The 19,493-nt window shown below is 43.5% G+C and overlaps 1 protein-coding gene across 1 annotated transcript in view; it reads right to left on the bottom strand.

Annotated features, from left to right (window-relative positions):
- The window catches only part of mmp28 (matrix metallopeptidase 28), an 84,230-nt gene that overhangs the window by 24,705 nt on the left and 40,032 nt on the right, over positions 1 to 19,493 (bottom strand). Inside the window, exon 3 of the mRNA XM_052035718.1 lies at positions 14,393 to 14,580. Within this exon, the coding sequence (XP_051891678.1) occupies positions 14,393 to 14,580 (188 nt within the window). The remainder of the gene's footprint in view (positions 1 to 14,392; positions 14,581 to 19,493) is intronic.

Raw genomic sequence — 19,493 nt, 5'->3', positions numbered from 1 at the left:
AGATGAGTTAATGCCACAGTAATAGTAAATGGGTGCAATCCAAAAGTCTTGACAGAGACTTGGTAGCCAAGTGACCAAGTTGTGAATTGAATATTCCAAGATACAAAATATTTAGAAGAGAGGGGCAAAATGGTAAAGGAGGAGGCAGTCTAGCCCTGGTAATAAAGGATGTACAAAAATCAGCTGAGAGAAGGGATCTGAACTCAGAAAAATCAGTAAGAAGAATCAACTTGGATGGAGCTAAGAAACAGAGAAAAAGAAGTGAGAGTTGTCTGTGGGTTTTCAAACAGCATATAAGGCACTGTATCAAACCAACTGTGTGGAGGATGAAGTCATGGAATGTGTACATGCTTTTCTAGATCAAGAACAAATGAGGAAAGAGATTATTTTAGATTTAGCAACATGTAGTGAGAAGTGGTTAATAATCCTGCAGATAATGGGCCTTCAGGGAAGAGTGATCATAATATGACAGAATTTAATATTAGGATTGAAAGTGACTTCATTCAATCTGAACCCAGGATCTTAACTCTTAACAAAACAAATCACAAAGATAAGAGGCATAAATTGGCTATGGTAGGTTGGTAAACTACATTAAAAGTAAACAAGTAAAAGCTAACATTTTGAGAATTGATGCAAAGTTTACGACAAATAGGTCCCACTGAGGTTCAAAAGCTCAACAGGAAAAGTGGTTCAATGGTGGCCAACGAAAGTTAGACTATGTTAGATCACAGGAAAAGACTTTTAATGTCAAAAAGAGCTGCAGGCTTGTGGTTAAAAGCAGAATTCAGAAGAGAAGGATGAAAACTAGAGTAATCTAACCAGAAACATAAACCCAGATTGTAAAAGGTTCTCTGGATATATAAAAACGAAAAGATGAGCAAAAGTTAATGTGGATCCCTTACAGGTTGAGACAGGAGAAACTATATTGAGCAACAAGGAAATGGCAGAGAAATCAAGCAAATAGTTTGAGTCTGTCTTAACAGAAGAAGACACAAAAGGCCTTCTAGAAATAGTGGAGAAATATAGGTATAGAAAATAATTCTCAAACTATATCATGTTTAAACTTGGAAAAAATTAGGAGTGGTACTGTTGATCCTTCGCTTAAATTTGATGATATTTGGAGTCCATTTATTCAATATTTTCACATGATGTAGATCCCCTTTCAATAATCTTCCAACTTGGAGGAACGGACTTGACGACATAATATTGCTCTGTTTCTACTGAGAAATTTTAGCCCCGTTTTTTTTTTCCCAAGTTTTTTTCTGTTTAGTTTATATTGTTTATAATTTTTTTATTGATTTGGGTTTTCTTTTAAATTTATATAATAAATCTTTTTCTTTCCTCTATTTTATATTATATTCATTTACTAAGAGATCGTTGGATCTACAGATTTTTTTATATTTTACTGTTCTTTATGATTATATACTATGATTGTTATCCTGATCTCTTTGTATTACATGTATAAATATTGATGCTATATATCAATCTGTATTAATTTGAAAACTAATAAAAAGATTGAAAAAGAAAAGAAAAGAAGGAGCTGAAAGAAATTAGAGTTAGTTTTTTTGAAGAAGTATTGGAAGAATTTATGTGACTGACAGCCACTAAACCTTCAGGAGCTGGTGACCGACATGCCACGGTTGTGAAAGCCTGGCGTTGGAGACAGTGGGTGTACTGGCTATCAGTTTCCAAAATTCCACAGATTGTTGAATGAGTCCCACACATTGACAGGTGGCAAATGTAACCCCACTATTCAGGAAAGGAGGGAGAGTGAAAACTGAGTGCTACACTGAACCTGACCTCAACAGGAAGGACAATACTAGAATCTATTAGCAAGGAAGTGGGCACTAGGAAAATAATAATATGATTGGACAGAGGCAACACTTAATTATGAGAGGGATATCATGTTTACTGAACCTGTTGTAACTGGCAGAATAGATAAGGGAGAATTAGGAGGTGTGGTGTATTTTGACTTTAAGGAGGCCTTTGATAAGAGGTCATACAGAGGTTCCAAAACAAAACTTGAGCACGTGGTGTTGGAGGCAATATATTGGCAGGGAATGAGGATTAGTTAATGGGCAGAAAACAGCATGTAGGGATAAACAGATTGTTTTCATGCTGGGAGGTTTTAACTAGTGATTGGCTGTTCATTATCTATATCAATGATTTGGATGAGAAGACCAAGTCTCAAATAACCAAGCTGGCTGTTGATACCAAAGCTGGGTGGCAGTGCGCATTGTGAGGAGAGGACAGAGAAGCTTCAAGGGAATAAAGACAGGCCTGGAGAATGGGCAAGGATGTGGCAGATGGGATACAAGAAGGAAAATTATTAAGTCAGCCACTTGGTGAGAAAGAAACTTTAAGTAGTGAGATATGGAAAGGTGTTGTTGTTCAGGAGGATCTGGGTGTCCTTCTATATCAACAACTGAAAGTCAATGTGCAGGTACAGCAAACTATTTGGAAAACAAATAGTGTGCAGGCCTTTATTGCAAGAACAGAGTAAAGATGTATAATTAACAGGTGAGACCTCAGCTGGAATACCGTGTACAGGTCTGGTCTCCCACCCAGGGACAAGGGAGTGCGATAAGGGGAGTGCATTGAAGTTCACCAGATTGATTCCTGGGATGACAGATCTGTCATATGAGAAGAGATTAAGGCCCATAACCTTGAGAGATCAGAAGGACAGAAGGTGATCTCATTGAAACATACAAAACAATAATGGGCTTTGACAGGGTAAAGGCAGGGATGATGTTTCGCCTGGTGGGTATGTCTAGAAACAGAAGTCACACTCTCAAAATAAAGAGCCTGCCATTTAATACAGAGGTGAGAAGAAATTTCTTCACTCAGAGGGTGGTGAATCTTTGAAATACACGACCCAGAGGTCTGTGGAAGTTCGGGAGCCGAGTACGTTCAAGACAAAGTTTGGTAGATTTTTGAATATTTAAGAGACTCGAAAGATGTGGGGATAGTACAAGAATGGCGGAACTAATGTAAAAGACCAGCCATGATCTTAATCAACGGTGAAGGGGGCTGCTTTTTTTTTCAATTTCCTACATTCTCAATACAATGCATTACTGCTCAAGTTGCTGGCTCCTACACACATAGAAATTCTCACTGAATATATTTCCACCAACATGCTCATTGTTTAAATGAAAACAATTTTGGAAATTTGTTTATGGGATGAATTCAGGGATTAGAAAATTAATAACACATTGATCTTAGGAGCCAAACCTTTGAGTAAGATTCCAATTGACAGTCGGAGTGACACCATGAGAAAGGGGTGTTAAGGTCACACGTGGGCTGAGGCTATGTATGTTGGCTAAGCATAAAGACTCTCCCTGCTCTTCCCTGGAAAAACCCAGTGGGATTCTTTAAGTACATGAGCAGGTTTGAAGTCTTCTCTAACAGGTTATGCCTCTGGCAACAGAGCACTCCCTTACTTTATGTACTGAAGAATCAAGTTAGATCAAGCACTTAAAACCAACAGTATGGTTTGAACCTTCAACTGTTGAGTCAACATTGAATTTCAAAAGATAATTCATAGTTCAAAAGCTTTTTTTTAGGCATTTTGCTTCAGAGGTAATTGGAAATAATGACTGCATTTACTGTATATAACAATCTCTCTGCCATTGACATCTCCACCATTAATGTTCAAATCACTGTAAGCTCTATAAAATATTTTCTTGATCTCTTCAGTTTGATAATATTCTTTTACAATAGGAACTTATTTGGGAGTTTGAATTTAAAACCCATTTAATTAGCTACTTATTGCCATTAATGACATACAGTATATCTGATTCAATCAAAAGAAAAATAACTTTACAGCACCTCAGCGTTAAAAGAACTAAAGCTTTATCTTGGCCCAAGTACTTATCTCAACAGAGTGAAAAAAACAGTTACTGATTCGTCTGACATTTTATTAACAGTAGAGATTGAGAACCCTCACTCACTTCAGAATGGCTTCCAAAGGACACCAGTTAGTAGTCTGAATGGCAAAGGTCATTGAAGGTTTGATCAGGGAAGAAAGGACAGCATATGACAGGTATAGGGAGCTACAATCAATTGAGTACCTTGGGGAATATAGAGGGTGTAGGAGAGTACTTAAGAAATAAATTTAGAGGAAAAAAAAGCCATGAAATATCCCTGGCAAATAAGATTAAGGAGAATCCCAAGACACTCTATATGTATATCAAGAGCAAGAGAGTAGCTAGGGAAAGAGTGGGCCCCTTAGAGAACAAAGTGTAATCTGTGTGTGGAGTCAGGGGATGTGGGCAAGGTTCTACAAGAATACTTCTCATCTGTATTCACTGATATAAAAGATCAACCATGATCTTATTGAATTTCTTAATTTCCAATGTTCACAACTTATTTTAATGCATTTACTGCTCAACGTGCTGTCTTCCCCACACTGAGAAATTCTCATTGAGTACATTTGTACTAAACTCCTCATTGTTTAAATGAAGACAATTTGGAAATTTTTGATGAGATAAATTCAGGGATTAGAAAACTATTAACACATTGACCTTAGGAGCCAGGCCTTTGAGTGATGTTCCAATTGACAACCGGAGCCACACAATGTGAAGGACATGAAGAATAGTGAGTTCAGGGAGGGATACGTTAAGTCAGTACTAAGATGGTGGCAGTGTTAGATGTCTTGGAACGCAGAAAAGGTAGATAAATCCCCAGGGCAAAAGATGTGATCCATCCCAGATGCTATAGGAAGCAAGAGAGGAGATTGCTGGGGTCCTGACAGAGATTCTTGCATCTTCATTGGCCACAGGTGAGGTAGCAAGAGACTGGAGAATAGCTAATGTCGTTCTTTTATTTAAGAAGGGCAGCAGAGATAAGCCAGGTAACCACAAGTCGGTGAGCCTTAGGTTATTGGTAAGGAAATTATTGGAGAAAATTCTAAGGGACAGGACTTATGTACATTTGTAAAGGGAGAGACTGATTAAGGATAGTCAGCATGGTTTTGTGCGGGGGAACTCCTGCCCCACTGATTTGTTTATGTAATTTTGAGGAGGATTAATCTCAGATTGGTAGACATTGTGTATATGGACTTCAGTAAGGCATTTGAGAAGACCCCATGTGGTAGGTTGGTCCAGAATATTAAAGCGCAAGGGATCCAAGGCGAACCATCTAACTGGATCCAAAACTGATTAGGTGATAGGAAGCATACAGGAGTAGTGGAAGGATATTTTTTCTGATTGTAAATCTGTGATTCGTGGTGCACCACAGGGAGCCGTGCTGGGACCTTTGCGGTTTGCAATATATATTAACAACTTGGACGTGAATGTTAATTTGTGGATTACATGGAAACTTGGTGGTGTTGTAGAGACCGAGGAAGGTTGTCTAAGGCTTCAGTAGGATCTAGATCAGATGGAAGGTTGGGTGGAGCGTTGGCAGATGGAATTTAATCCCAACAAGAGTAAGAATGATGCATTTTGGGAAGTCAAAATTAGGGTAGGACATATATAGGGCACTAAGGAATCCTGATGAACTGAGGGACCTTGGGGTCCATGTCCATAGTTCCCTGAAGGTGGCAACACAGGTCGTTAGAATGGTGAAGAAGGCATATGGCATGCTTGCCTTCATAGGTTAGGGCACAGAATAAAAGAGTGGAGAGATTGTGTTGCAACTTTACAAAGCTCTGGTTAAGCCACACCTGGAGTTCTGGTCACCACACTAGGATGTGATTGCACTGGAGAGAGTGCAGAGGAGATTCACCAGGATGTTTCCTGAATTGGAGGACTTTAGTGGTGGGGAGAGATTGGATGGGCTGGGCTTGGTTTCTCTGGAGAGAAGGAGGCCGAAGGGTGACCCTGTAGAATTATTTAAGATTGAGAGGCTTGAAAGTCAGAATCTTTTCCCCATGGTAGGGGTATGAAAAACAGGAAGGCATAAGTTCGAGGTGAGAGGAATGAGCTTTAAAGGGGATCTGAGAGGCAAGTTGTTTTCCAGTGAGACTGGTTGATATCTGGAACATACTACCAGAGGAGGTGGTGGAGTAATCAGACACAATTACTATGCTTAAAAGGCATTTAGACAGACACATAAGTAGGCACATATATAGAAATATAGGTGCATACATACTTACACACAAGTACATGCAAATTTACATACAAACGTGTACATATATAGTTATACACACACCCAGGTACATACATACTTACACATGAGCATAATTGTATACAGTACATACATACGAACATGTGTACATATTTATTTACACATGAACATAGGTCTATACATTCACACAAACATAGGCACATACATACTTAGGCACAAACATACCTACATACATGGAGGCAAACGTACAAATTATGAGCAGGAGTTTGCCGCTCGACCTGTTCCACCATATAATAAGATCTGATTGTAACCTCAGATCTGTATTCCTGCCTACCCACAGTGACCTCTCACCCCCTTGCTGATCCAGAATCTACCTCTCACTGCCTTAACAATTTTCACAGACTCTGCTCTCACTGCCCTTTGAGGAGAAGAGTTCCAAAGACTCACAAGGCTCCGAGAGAGAGAAAAAAAATCCCCTCCTCTCTGCCTTAAGTGGGAGAGCCCTGATTTTTAAACAGTGACTCCAGTTCTAGATTCTCCCACAAGAGGAAACATCCTCTCCACAGTCACGCTGTCAAGACCCCTCAGCAGCTTACATGAGTCCATCACTTGATGTGGCATGACTTGCAAGACCACAGGCCCAGGATTGCCTGCCCTCACTGTTTGTGTCCATGTGCAGTGAGCAAGCTTGAAGAAAAGAAATAAAATTCCTAAAGATCAAAACTCAGCTTTCACCTTTTTTGTTTTGCAGTCTGAGATATAACAAGATCTAAAACCTATCTTGTCAGTGCACACACTCCCACCAGCAGCCACCATACATCATCCCCGTACCCTGCTGATTTTTCCTCTGTCAGGGGCTGTCGTCAGACTCTGTTGTGTAAGCTGAGATCCATGCAGACTTAGAGCAAAACCAAACCATAAACTTTCCTTGCCCAGTTTGTCTCAGTTCTGCAGGCGCACAGAGTGAGTGATTTGAAGGACTCCTGATAATAGTGCTGACAAGGTCAGGAGACCATAATTTTAAATTACCTGCCTTTACAACTCCGAAACAAACCCACAGGATGCACCAGTGGACATCAAAAGCTGCTTGCAGCAAAGTTAGATTTTGGTTCTTCATTTCCAAAAACTACAGTAAAAACAAAATTGATCAGTCCCCAGCCTTCAATTGTGAGATTTGCACAGCGAGAATGTTGTGGCAAATGTTAGCATCTCCCATTTCCCCGGGGTTAGGAAATGAGCTGCTTACACAGAGATTCCTGTGCTGCCTCTAATCACTGGCCACAAACATCCTTTCCAAAATTTCCCAGGGATGCTTGGACACCTAGACTCCTGACAGCAATTCCCAAAGCTCCAGAATTAATCAACTTTGACATTTTTCTCAACAGCCTGGTTTTCGACACTTCCAAGGGTCTGTTCACTCCCTTGGGCCTGTCAGCTGCTGAAACAATCTCCACCAGTCTGTGAGACTGGATGTCAGGCAAACAGTGAGGTTAGAGCACCACACACATAATCAAGCCGAGAGGTGTAAACTGCAGTTTGTACAGGCATGGTTCCTCTGCTCTGAACTAATCTGGGGCTGTTTGAAAATACAGGAAGAAGGGAAGGGTTGGATAAATGGATAGACACAGTTAATCAGTCTCCACCCTCTTAGCAACAACAACATGCCTTCGAACTGAGCATAAAACGAGCTGCTGGAGGAACTCAGCAGGTCAGGCAGCATCTGTGGAGAGAAATGGACAGTCAATGTTTCAGGTCGAGACCCTTCATCTGGACTGATCCAGATCCACCTCCAGTATCCTACCTTCCAGCACCAGGCTCTTCAAGTACACATTTAAGTACAGTAAAACTCTGATAATCCAGCACACTCAGCAATTTTTCCAGACTATCAGATGTTATTTTGTTCTAATAAAAAAATATTAATATCCCTATACATTTTAATTTGCTTTTCTTAGATGTTACAGAGTATAGTAATAAATTTCCCAGTGAACTGAGTAGGAGCCAGGGAAACAGGACCCTGGTCAGTTGAAGAAGATCACACTGGACCCCTGGTGAGTTGAGTGGGAGGGTGAGAATTGAGCCCCAGTGAGTCAGAAGGGAGTTCTCTCCCTCAAAGTGAATGTAAGATTCAGCCATAATATGATCTCTCCTACACTACGAGGTCATTAGTTAATCCTGTCTTGTTCTCTAGCTGCCTCCAGAACATGTTCTTCTAAGAATTTATCCTGAAAACACTCTGTGAACTGCCCACCTAAGCTTCCTCTGCCATCCATTTTTTCCAGTTTATATGTAGTTTAAAATCCCCATGACTATTGCCCTATCTTCCTGACAAGCTCTCACTATGTCTTTCTTTAATACTTTGCCCTACCACGTGGTTACTGCTCGAGGGTCAGTATACCACTTCCACTGGTAACTTCTTACCTTTATTATTTTTTAATCTTCACCTGTACACTTTCCGATGGATTCCAATAATTTGTTCACTTATGAAGTTAAACTAATTGGTTTATTCCCCTCCTCCCTGTCCATGTCTTCCAGTCCTTTGGCACCACTTCTGTAGCCAGTAAGGACGGTAAAATTGTAGTCAGAACCTCCACAATTTTCTTGCTGGCTTCCTGGAACAGCCTGGGTTATATTTCATCTGGGCCTGATGATTTATCCACTTTCAATGAATGCACCCCCTCAATACTTCCCCTTCTGCTATTTTATCCCATCCAATACTTCACACACCTTCACCTGAAGTACAACATCCGCACCATCTCCCTCTTTTGTGTAAACAGACACTAACTATTCAGTAAGAACCTTCCTCATGTCCTCCACCTCCATAGGCAGGTTACCTCCTCAGTCCCTAACAGGCCTTACCCATAGTTACCCTCTTGGTCTTCGTGAACTCGTTAAGCTTTCTCTCATTTTATTCGACAGCATTTTTTCAAGCTCTCTTTACTTTCCCAACCCTCTTCCAACTTCACCTCTACACTTTCTGCACGCCTCCAGGCTGTCTACTGCATTAAGCTCTTGCTTTCTCTCAAGCCTCTCTTTATGCCTTATCCTACTTGCTATCATGTTTGCTTTCTACAACGACGGTTACAGTTCAAAACTAGCTGTGGAGTTATTATGAGGATATGTAAATTGCTTTACAAATGCAAGTTCTTCATTCCTAAAGGGCAGGAGGGGAATTAAAAAATCCCAGGCAGGAAGTTAAATGACATGGGAATTAACACAAAGCAAAACAGAGCAATGTTCTACCATGGGGTGAACATATGTGATAATTTATTTACAGTGTAGGAGTGATATCAGACCAATTCAGCATGCCAAGTATGACTAGCAAGTAAAAACTATTGACTCTGCTTCGTGCTACTAAGATGTGAAATTCCATGTCATTCTAAATTAGTTTTTGTACAGACACTGCATTCTTTTGGTGATTAATTCCCAAAACATGCCTAGGGCAAACACGCCTAGCTTTCATCATCCAACACCTCTACTACAGCAAGAGCAAACAGTCCTGGCAGAAACAGAAGTGAAAACATGCTGCAAAAACCAAAATCTCTACTTCTCCATTGTTAAAAATTTATCCTTCGACTTTTACACTCATCTGTGTTCACTGACTGTTAATGATCTGTACTGGATTTTGACTCTAATCTGTAGTGACAAAAAGACAGGACAAGGGAGTGCTGCACTGTTGGAGGAGAGACATTTGATCAGGCTCCATCTCTCCTCTCAGCGGATGATAGATAATCCACCGTGTCACTGTTTAACGTTGAGCTGGCCAGATCACATCATGGCCAAAATTTATTCTTCAGCTAAGACCACCAAATAGATTCTCTGGCACAACAAACAAGCAGCTGGAGGCAGCACAAGAGACTGAAGATGCTGGAATCTGGAGCAACAAGCAAGATGCTGGAGGAACTCAGCGGGTCAGGCAGCATCTCTGGAGGGAAATGGACATTCGACATTTCCGGGGTCTTGACCCAAAACGCCGACTGTCTATTTCCCTCCATAGATGCTGCCTGACCCATTGAGTTCCTCCAGCTTCTTGTTTGTTGCTCCAGATTCCAGCATCTGCAGTCTCTTGTGTCTTCAAGCAGATTCTCTGGTCATTTATCTCATTGCTGTTTGTGGGAGCTTGCTGTGCACAAATTGGCTGCTACATTCCCCCATTAGAAGTTCTTGAAATGAACTTCTTGGCTGTAAAACATTCGTGAGGGAGTAAGGTCCCCTGCCTTCCCCACTGGCATGAATCTGCCCACATGAGAGCCACCCAGCTTCATTTGATTTCATTAATGTTTCCAATCTAATCCCATCAGTCTCTGCCACACAGACTTGGTTCAAGATATCCCCAGACAGGGAGCCAAGGAATGATCCAGAGTACTTCACAGCAGAGAAATTACTTTCAGAGTGCAGTCACTGTTAAGTAAACAGGCATGGAAGTCAGCACACACAAAGAGGCCACTAATGGCAAATGGGATAACTGATTGGCTATGGCCATTCTGGTGTTGGTAGTGGGAGGAATGTTGGCCAGGATACTCCCTCCTCTTCCTTGAGCTGTCCTTCAGAACCTTTACATCAGCCTGAAAATGCAGACATAGAAACATAGAAAAACCTGCAGCACAATTCAGGCCCTTCAGCCCACAAAGCTGTGCCGAACATGTCCCTCCCTAGAAGTTACTAGGCTCACCCATAGCCCTCTATTTTTCTCATCTCCATGTACCTATCCAACAGTCTCTTAAAAGACCCTATCGTATCCGCCTCCACCACTGTTGCCGGCAGCCCATTCCACACACTCACCACTCTCTGAGTAAAAAACTTACCCCTGACATCTCCTCTGTACCTACTCCCCAGCACCTTGTGGCCACCATTTCAGCCCCGGGGAAAAGCCTCTGACTATCCACACGATCAATGCCTCTCAGCATCTTATACACCTCCATCAGGTCCCCCGTCATCCTCCGTCTCTCCAAGGAGAAAAGGCCGAGTTCCCTCAACCTGCTTTCATAAGGCATGCTCCGCATCCCAGGCAGCATCCTTGTAAATCTCCTCTGCACCCTCTCTATGGCTTCCACCTCCTGCATGTAGTGAGGTGACCAGAACTGAGCACAGTGCTCCAAGTGGGGTCTGCCCAGGGTCCTATATAGCAGCAACAATACCTGCCAGCTCCTAAATTCAATTCCACATCTTTTACTTGTCCTCAGAACATCTACAACTGTGGTCTTGTGGCACTTTATCAAGGTATAAATTATTTGCTCTTGCCCTGGAGTGGAGCTTGAACCTGTGACTTTAAGATTCGGATGGTATAAATTGAACCATAAAGAATGGACTGAGAATGGTAATATAACACAGGAACCATGGTGAGATCCAGAGACGAATGAAGGACTGGGAATAGTGGGCAGGAATTCTGTGCCAATAAGAGTTTGAGATACTTCCACTCTGCAGCTTGCTTGAGCTCTGACTTGAGATTTTTGCTACTAAATTATTTTGATTCGGGTGAAGAGGTGAAGAATGCGAAGGTGCCTGAAGGAAAAGCGTCCAAATCCCGGCACGGAACGCAGCTTTATCCACATGCACTGACACATCAGGGAGCCTTCAGGCTCCAGCAGGTCTGGACAGCGTGCTGCAACAGAAGGTTGAAAGTTGGATTGACACTGGGGGAACAGTCCTGCATGTAACATTATTAAATTTTTCAGCACACATTGAAAAGCTACAATGGTCAGGTTTGAACGGGCGGCTTGGCGTGCAAACTGTCGGAAAATCTCTTCAGGAGAAAGCAGTCCTTCTAACTAAAACTGGTCCTAGCTTGCTATCCTGCAGGGCTAGCAGACATCTAGTTGGGTCTCTCTCATGTCTCTGAGGTCTGGTAGGACAGTTGCTTGTAAGGTCTACAGTGCTCAGTGTTAGGCTTGGTGTTGTCAGTGGCATGTCCAGGTAATTTCATTAAGCACAGTATCTACATACAAAAATGGTGCTGTGATAATAATACTGGAACAGAGGCATGGATTAACAATCCACCAAGCCTAAAGCCTTACCAAGGCCACTGTACATCATGCCTTGGTGCCATTACTGGTCAAGAATTCTGGTCATGCTCCAAGTGAACATACAGACAGCTCCAGTGAACTGGGTTCTGACCTCTGGCCCTCTCTGTGTGGAGTTTGCACGTTCTCCCTGTGACTGGGCAAGTTTCCCCTGGGTGCTCCATTTTCCCCCCACATCCCAAAGATGTGCAGGTTGGCAGGTTAATTGGCTACTGTAAATGCCCCTAATGTATAGGTGAGTGATAGAAACTGGAGGTAATTGATAGGAATGTGAGGACAGATTACGGGGAAAATTAGTGGGGAATGGGATTGCTCTGCAAACTGGCATAGACTCAATGGGCCGAATGTCTTCCTTCTGTGTTATATGACATGGAGACTGGGACTTTTCTGAAACGTGGGACTCACCCCAATACAAGGCAGTAAACTTAACTGTATACACGAGGTAAAACAAACATGGAGTTAAGGCGATCCAGCAGATGTTTTGATATCCCTTGCTGTGTTTATTATGTCATGTAAGTTGTGGATAATTTATGTTAACTTAAGTTTATGTAATTCATGTTTGTCATGTGTGTAATGTACTGTGCTGCAAAAGCCAATTCTCATGGCATTTATACCCTGGGTATGCATGCCCACGGCAATAAACTTGAACTTGCCTTACTCGTTCATTAATAATTGAGTTGCCTGATATAATCTAGCAAATGAATTCACATCTTCCTTCTAAATTCAACTCAGAAGTGGAATCTCTCTCAATTCAATTCCATGGCAACTCTCCTGGTTATAACTAGAGCCCTGTTTTCTATTGATTCTCCATCCTCACCACAAGGGGAGAGGTGGAGGGACTTGGAGGCGGGGAGCGGCGAGACTTCTTCCACAGGTCTGTGGTGGGCGATGGTTTGGGGAGTGAGTGGCTGCAGCGTGTTAAGGAGAAGCAACAAAACTCAGCAAAGAAAGTGTTAATATCACCACTCCTTGCACTGAAACCAGTGCCCAGCTCCCGAACTGTAAACTAAATCTCTTTGCAGCACTTGCAAAGCAAACCAAGAGCAGGGAGTGTTGACAGTTGTTGCAGATTGAACTTGATTAAACTGATAAGAGTGTAGCTCTTGGCTGCATGGAGTGCACTTTGAAGCATGGAGTTACTGACAACTGCGGTCCGATGTAACCTGGGGGCCTAAACACTGGGAGGATTCAGAGGCTGTAGCAAGCAACAGTACAGCCCAGGTACTCTGTGGGGAACTGGGACCTCCAGCTGCAGGGCCTTGCGATACCACATGCCTGTTGTCCCTAGAGGACCGAGAAATAAGATCTGTGAGATTTAAACAAACAGGAAAATAAAGATCTTAATTGTCACATTTCTGCCATTCTGGTTTTCTCCATTCAAGATGTCGATGTCTGTGTTAACGATGCCAGCAACACACATTGCTGACTTTTTGTTTGACATTTCCCTCCTCTCCCTACACCCTCACCCTTCCCCCTCTCCCTCACCTTAGACCCTCACCCTTCCCTCTCACCTCTCCTTCCTCCCTTCACCCCCTACCCCCCCCCCCCCCCCCCCCCCCCACCATTCCTGGTTGTCACAAAGCTTGCTTGTCTCCACGCAGCACTGATTAACCGATTTCAGGGGTGTGACAGATTTTAGGCTTCTCTTTTATTAGTGAATGACATACTGCTGAAGCAAAGGATATTAAAACACTAGTTTTGCAGCCTTAGCTCCTTGTTTGTACCTCATGGAAGGCACGGTAGTGTAGCGGTTAGGCAACACTTTACAGCACCAGCGACCCAGTTCAATTCCGGCCGCTGTCTGTAAGGAGTTTGTACGTTCTCCCCGTGTCTGCGTGGGTTTCCTCCGGGTGCTCCGGTTTCCTCCCACATTCCAAAGATGTACGAGTTAGGAAGTTGTGGGCATGCTATGTTGGCGCCAGAAGCGTGGTGACACTTGCGGGCTGCCCCCAGAACACACTACGCAAAAGATGCATTTCACTGTGTGTTTCCATGTACATGTGACGAATAAAGATATCTTATCTTATGTAATCAGTAAACTTTACTGACCAGTATTGGCCTGAGCCCCACATTTTAGAAGGGTGTCAGCTTCTGCAGTGCTCAATATTTAAAGCCTTGAAAATAAAAAACAAATTGCCTGCTGAGAGTCTGAACTGAAAATAGAAAACGTTGAAAACACTCAGCAGGTCGAGCAGCATCTGTGGAGAGAGAAACGGTTAATGTTTCGGGTCTGCGACCATCCACTGGAACTATTTAAACCTTCCTGAGCACGCGGGCATTGTCAGGGGATGGCAGCCACAGGTTACCTTGCTGTGAGTAACGCTTCGCCCTCCTGGGTTTGCCGGCTTGGCCGAGGAAGAGGGCCTTCACTCGGCCCTCCCAACTCTCGTGGCTGCCGACGTCCTTCACTCCACAGCGCGGCATGGACATCAGCTCCACCGTCCGCTCGTCTAGGGTGCCGCTGACCGGCAGGTGGGAAATCCACTGGAACTCCCTGCAGAGAAACCAGGGCGGGGAGAAACAGTGAGGACGCAGATCCCAGCGTGGCGCAATGAGGATGAACACACGAGCAGGGGCCCGGATAGTCTTGTGAAGTGGTGGGCCAGTTAGAGGGGCCGAGTGGCCTACTACTGAATCATGTGGGAGGTGGAGGGAATAGAGGATGATGGGACCAAACACATCCATCGACTTTATTTGCAGTCACAGCACTGAAAATTTAATTTAAAGGCCATTTTGATAGTGTTTCAGTGCAAAGGAGATATTGGCTGAAAATTAACAGATGCTCCACAGCAGTTGGGTTTGGTCTCCTTCAACCAGTGCTAAAGCAGGCCTCAATTTTCTGTGAAGGTCCCTCCGGTGCAAGATACCCATGTCTACCTCATAGACTTCAAATGCAAAAGAATTGGATGTACCACAGCTTGGTACAGCAACTGCCCTGCCCAGGACAGCAAGAAACTGCAGAGAGTTGTGGACACAGCCCAGCACGTCATGGAAACCAGCCTCCCCTCCATGGATTCTGTCTTTACCTCTCGCTGCCTTGGCAAAGCAGGCAGCATAATCAAAGAACCCACCCACCCGGGACATTCTCTCTTCTCTCCTCTTCCATCGGGTAGAAGATACAGAAGCCTGAGGGCACGTACCACCAGGCTTAAGGATGGCTTCTACCCCACTGTGATAAGACTATTGAACAGTTCCCTTATACAATGAGATGGACTCTTGACCTCACGATCACCTTATTGCACTGCACTTTCTCTGTAGCTGTGACACTTTACTCTGTACTGTTATTGTTTTTACCTGTACTACCTCAATGCACTCTGCACTAACCCAATGTAACTGCACTGTGTAATGAATTGATCTGTACAAACGGTATGCAAGACAAGTTCTTCACTGTACCTCAGTACAAGTGACAATAATGAACCAATACAAAGTGTTTGAGGTCACTGCAGATGCCTGGCTGCTTCCACAAGTATGTACCTCATAATTACCTCATTCTAGCAGTAAGCTACACACCCTCAAGGACCCAAATGCAACAAGTAATTAAACGTTAGATAAAATTCAGTCGTATAGTGCACAAAATCCCTAATTTCTGGAAAAGAACATGGCTTAATCTACCCACTCAGTAAGAGATCATGTGGCCACATTCCCCAAAAGCAGGACATCTCTCTCCAGTCAACTCAATCTTATTCATGGTACTATCGGCACACTGGGCAAAAAACAGAGGTATAAAATCTCTCTCGCTCCTGGAAACATGGGTTAATCTGTGCTGGATGGGGCACAGGCATCGATATTCCATCGTACATGATGCTTGAGGTGCCACATGCAACGGGAACAGGCCTGGAATAAGGAAACCAATTCAAAGGGCTTTCCTTCCCTGACCTCCCCCTATTGTAGTGAGTGGCGACTGGGGAGGTTTTGAGTTGGGGACCTGACTAGGCTGAAAGGCAGAGGAAACTGGGGGTAAGATACTGGAGGAGGAGCCTGCTGTGGCGTTCGTCAGAGGTGGGGTGGGAGGTTAGTCTTGAGGACGTCGATAAGATAGTGTGAAAATGGTCCTTAAAGCAATAAGCTTTATCTGGAATTGCAGTAATTCCTTAACTTATGAATACTTGATTTACAGAATATTGCTTAACAGGAGCTCCTCACTTTCATAAATTGAGGAAGTAAATGGAAGTATGGACTCCCCACAGTAGCCCAGGTTAGCTCAACCCTATCACCACACCAATCCAGGCTCCAAGCCTCTACTAAAGGCCAAATTCAGTGTAAAATCCACACTGATCACAAACCTGGGCCGCACTGTACACTTACATGCAACATACATAAAGCGGAGTGTTTCAGACTGTTTGGGTTGTGTGCCTACCTATCGTCGATACATACTAAAGATTCCATCTAGTTTCTGAGTGCACACTACTGGTGCGCAAAGTGCCCCACTGCATTTGGGTTGTTTAAAAATTACATTCTGAATTGCAAAAATATTTGCAGAATCAGTGCCCAGCATTATCAAACAGCTGACTGTTGGACCTGTGCATATCATAGCTGCTGTATCTGGTTGATTATAACAGTAGCAATATGTTAAAAAGGAATTTTATTCATTGTAAAAATAGAGAAACAAAGGACTGCAGATGCTGGAAGAAGATGAAAAAAAAACACAGTGATGCTGGAGGAACTCAGCAGGCCAGGCAGCATCCGTGAAGAAAAGCAGGTGGTCAACATTACGGGTCAGGACCCTTCTTCAGGTTGTAAAAATACTTTGGAGCGTTCTGAGATTATGAAAAACATGATAGAAAGTAAGCCTTCATTTTGATTGCACCATAATTCCTGCTTACTGTTGCAGTAACTTGAAGACGACAAACTGCGAACACACAGCACACAATGGGCCTTTTGGTCCAACTGGTCTATATCGATGTTTCTGACTCATTGGAGCCTCTTCCTACCCTCAACCAACTCCTTTTGCAAATCCCTCTGTTCCCTCACATTCCTCCAGGTGGCCTCTAAACCTAGTCACCACTGCTCCATGGCAGGCTATAAACGTTAGATAAAATTACTGCAGATAAAAGTGAGGTGAAACATTTTAGGACAAAGGAATTAGAGTTACACACTATACAATAGAGAGCTTTACCATTCAGACAAGTTTATAAAAGCTGACAAAACCATTAAAAATAATCTTTAAAGCTCAAGGCTTCATAAAAATCAGAGGCATTGCAAAGGCAGCGCTGATCATTGTTTAGGCTGCAGTGAGAACATTAAGTCCAGTTTTGAGCCTTTAGTTGAGAAAACGTCAAGACCTTGGAAAGGGAACAAAATATATCCCCTGAGAAGGTGTGCGTTTGGCTGAGGAGAAACGGGGAAAACATTGCTTAGTAATGGAGTGTTTCGTGTTCAAGGGCTTTGAGTACAAGAGTTGGGACGTTATGTTGCAGTTGTATAAGGCGTTGGTGAGGCCGCACCCGGAGTATTGTGTTCAGTTTTGGTTACCGTTACAGGAAAGATGTCATTAAGTTGGAAAGAGCGCAAAGAAGATTTTCAAGAATGTTGCCAGGACTCAAGGGCCTGAGTTATTAGGAGAGGTTGGGCAGGCTAGGACTTTATACATTGGAGCGTAGTAGCCTGAGGGGTGAACTTATAGAAATGTATAAAATCATGAGGGGCGTAGATGGGTTGAATGTACTGGGAAAGGGAATCAAACACCAGAGGGAATAGATTTAAGGTGAGAGGGGAACGATTTAAAGGGGACCTGAGGGGCAACTTCTTCATGCAGAGGGTGGTGCGTATATGGAACGAGCTGCCAGAGAAAGTGGTTGAGGCAGGTACAGTAACAATATTTAAGGGACATTTGGACAGGTACATGGGTAGGAAAGGTTTCAAGGGATATGGGCCAAATGTGAGCAATGGGACTAACTTAGATGGGCATCTTGGTCGGCATGGATGAGTTGGGCCGAAGGGCCTGTTTCCACGCTATATTATTGTATGATACTATGACTATAAACCCTCAGAGGGAAGCAGGTGATGGCTTTCTGAGGGCAGTGCTGCAAAGTTCATGCAGCTAAAGGCATTCTGTACCACAGATTCACCTCACAGTGGGAAACACTTTACCGTTCCACAGGCCACCCCGTTCCTCCAATTCTCCAATGTTCCAAATTCACAATACCCCCATTCCTCAAGTTTCCCATTCCCCAACCCCCCACTCTCCAGATTTCCAAGATTCCTGCATCCATGACCATCTGACGCATATTTCTGACCTTCCAACCCCTAGGTCTCAAGGTCGGCTTCTATCCCGCTGTTATCGGACTCTTAAACGGACGTCTGATAAGCCAAAAGATGAACTCTTGTTTTCTTGATCTCCCAATCTACCTCGTCGTGGCCCTTGCACTCTATTTGTCTACCTGCACTTTCTGTAACTGTAACACATTATTCTGCATTCTGTTTTCCTTTTTGCTACCTCGATGCACTTATGTATGGAATGATCTATCTGGATGGCACGCAAACAAAACCTTTTTGCTGTATCTCGTGCATGTGACAATAATAAACCAATATATCTGCAGTGTTTCCAGGTCGCCAATCACCCAGTCCCCTGAAGATCCAAGTCCTCCAACTCTACCATCCCCTGGTGCTCCCCACTCACTCCAAGAGCTATGCTGAGCCCAGGCACACCTCCTTAGCCACAGACCCCAAGTCTCCCTGTTGTTTGTGACAGACATCCCCATCCATCCCAGGCCAATTACTTTCTGCAATCACCTGACATCAGACCCCAATCCACAAGTCAGCGGCTGCCAGCTTTCTCAACCCTCGGACTGCCGACCCAGCTTCAGCCCAGGAAGACACACTTTCCTCATGGATAAGCCCTCGCACTGGCTGCTGAACTTTGCACTGGGGTCCCCACCAGTAACATCACACTGCAAAAACCCATCTACCTCATGCAGGTGAGGGAACTGGAGGTCCCAGGCTGTGTGGGCCCCAGGAAGCACTGGGAGAGGAGAATCCATTATCCCCTTTGGTATTGGTATATTCTTGTCACATGTACCAAGATACAGTGAAAAGCTTTTGTTTGCATGTCATCCTGACAGATCATGCCACAATAAGAGACATCGAGGTAGTGAAAAGAAAAACAGTATGCAGAACTCGGAAAGGAAGAGGATAACTTTTATAAACCACAAGTTCATAGATTTATAGAGCCATACAGCACAGAAACAGACCTTTTGGAGCAACTCATCCACGGCAACCAAGGTGCCTATCTACGCTTACACCATTTGCCTGTCCCTCTAAACTGTTCCTATGCACGTACCTGTCCAAATATCTTTCAGACATTGTAATTGTACCCGCCTCTGCAGCTTCCTCTAGCAGCTCGTTCCATATACCTACCACCACCCTCTGTGTGAAAACCCTGCCCCTCAGATTCCCTTTAAGTCTTTC

This window comes from Pristis pectinata, chromosome 21 (genome assembly GCF_009764475.1).
Source record: "Pristis pectinata isolate sPriPec2 chromosome 21, sPriPec2.1.pri, whole genome shotgun sequence".
Lineage (NCBI taxonomy): Eukaryota > Metazoa > Chordata > Chondrichthyes > Rhinopristiformes > Pristidae > Pristis > Pristis pectinata.
This window is presented reverse-complemented; position numbering and strand designations above follow the sequence as displayed.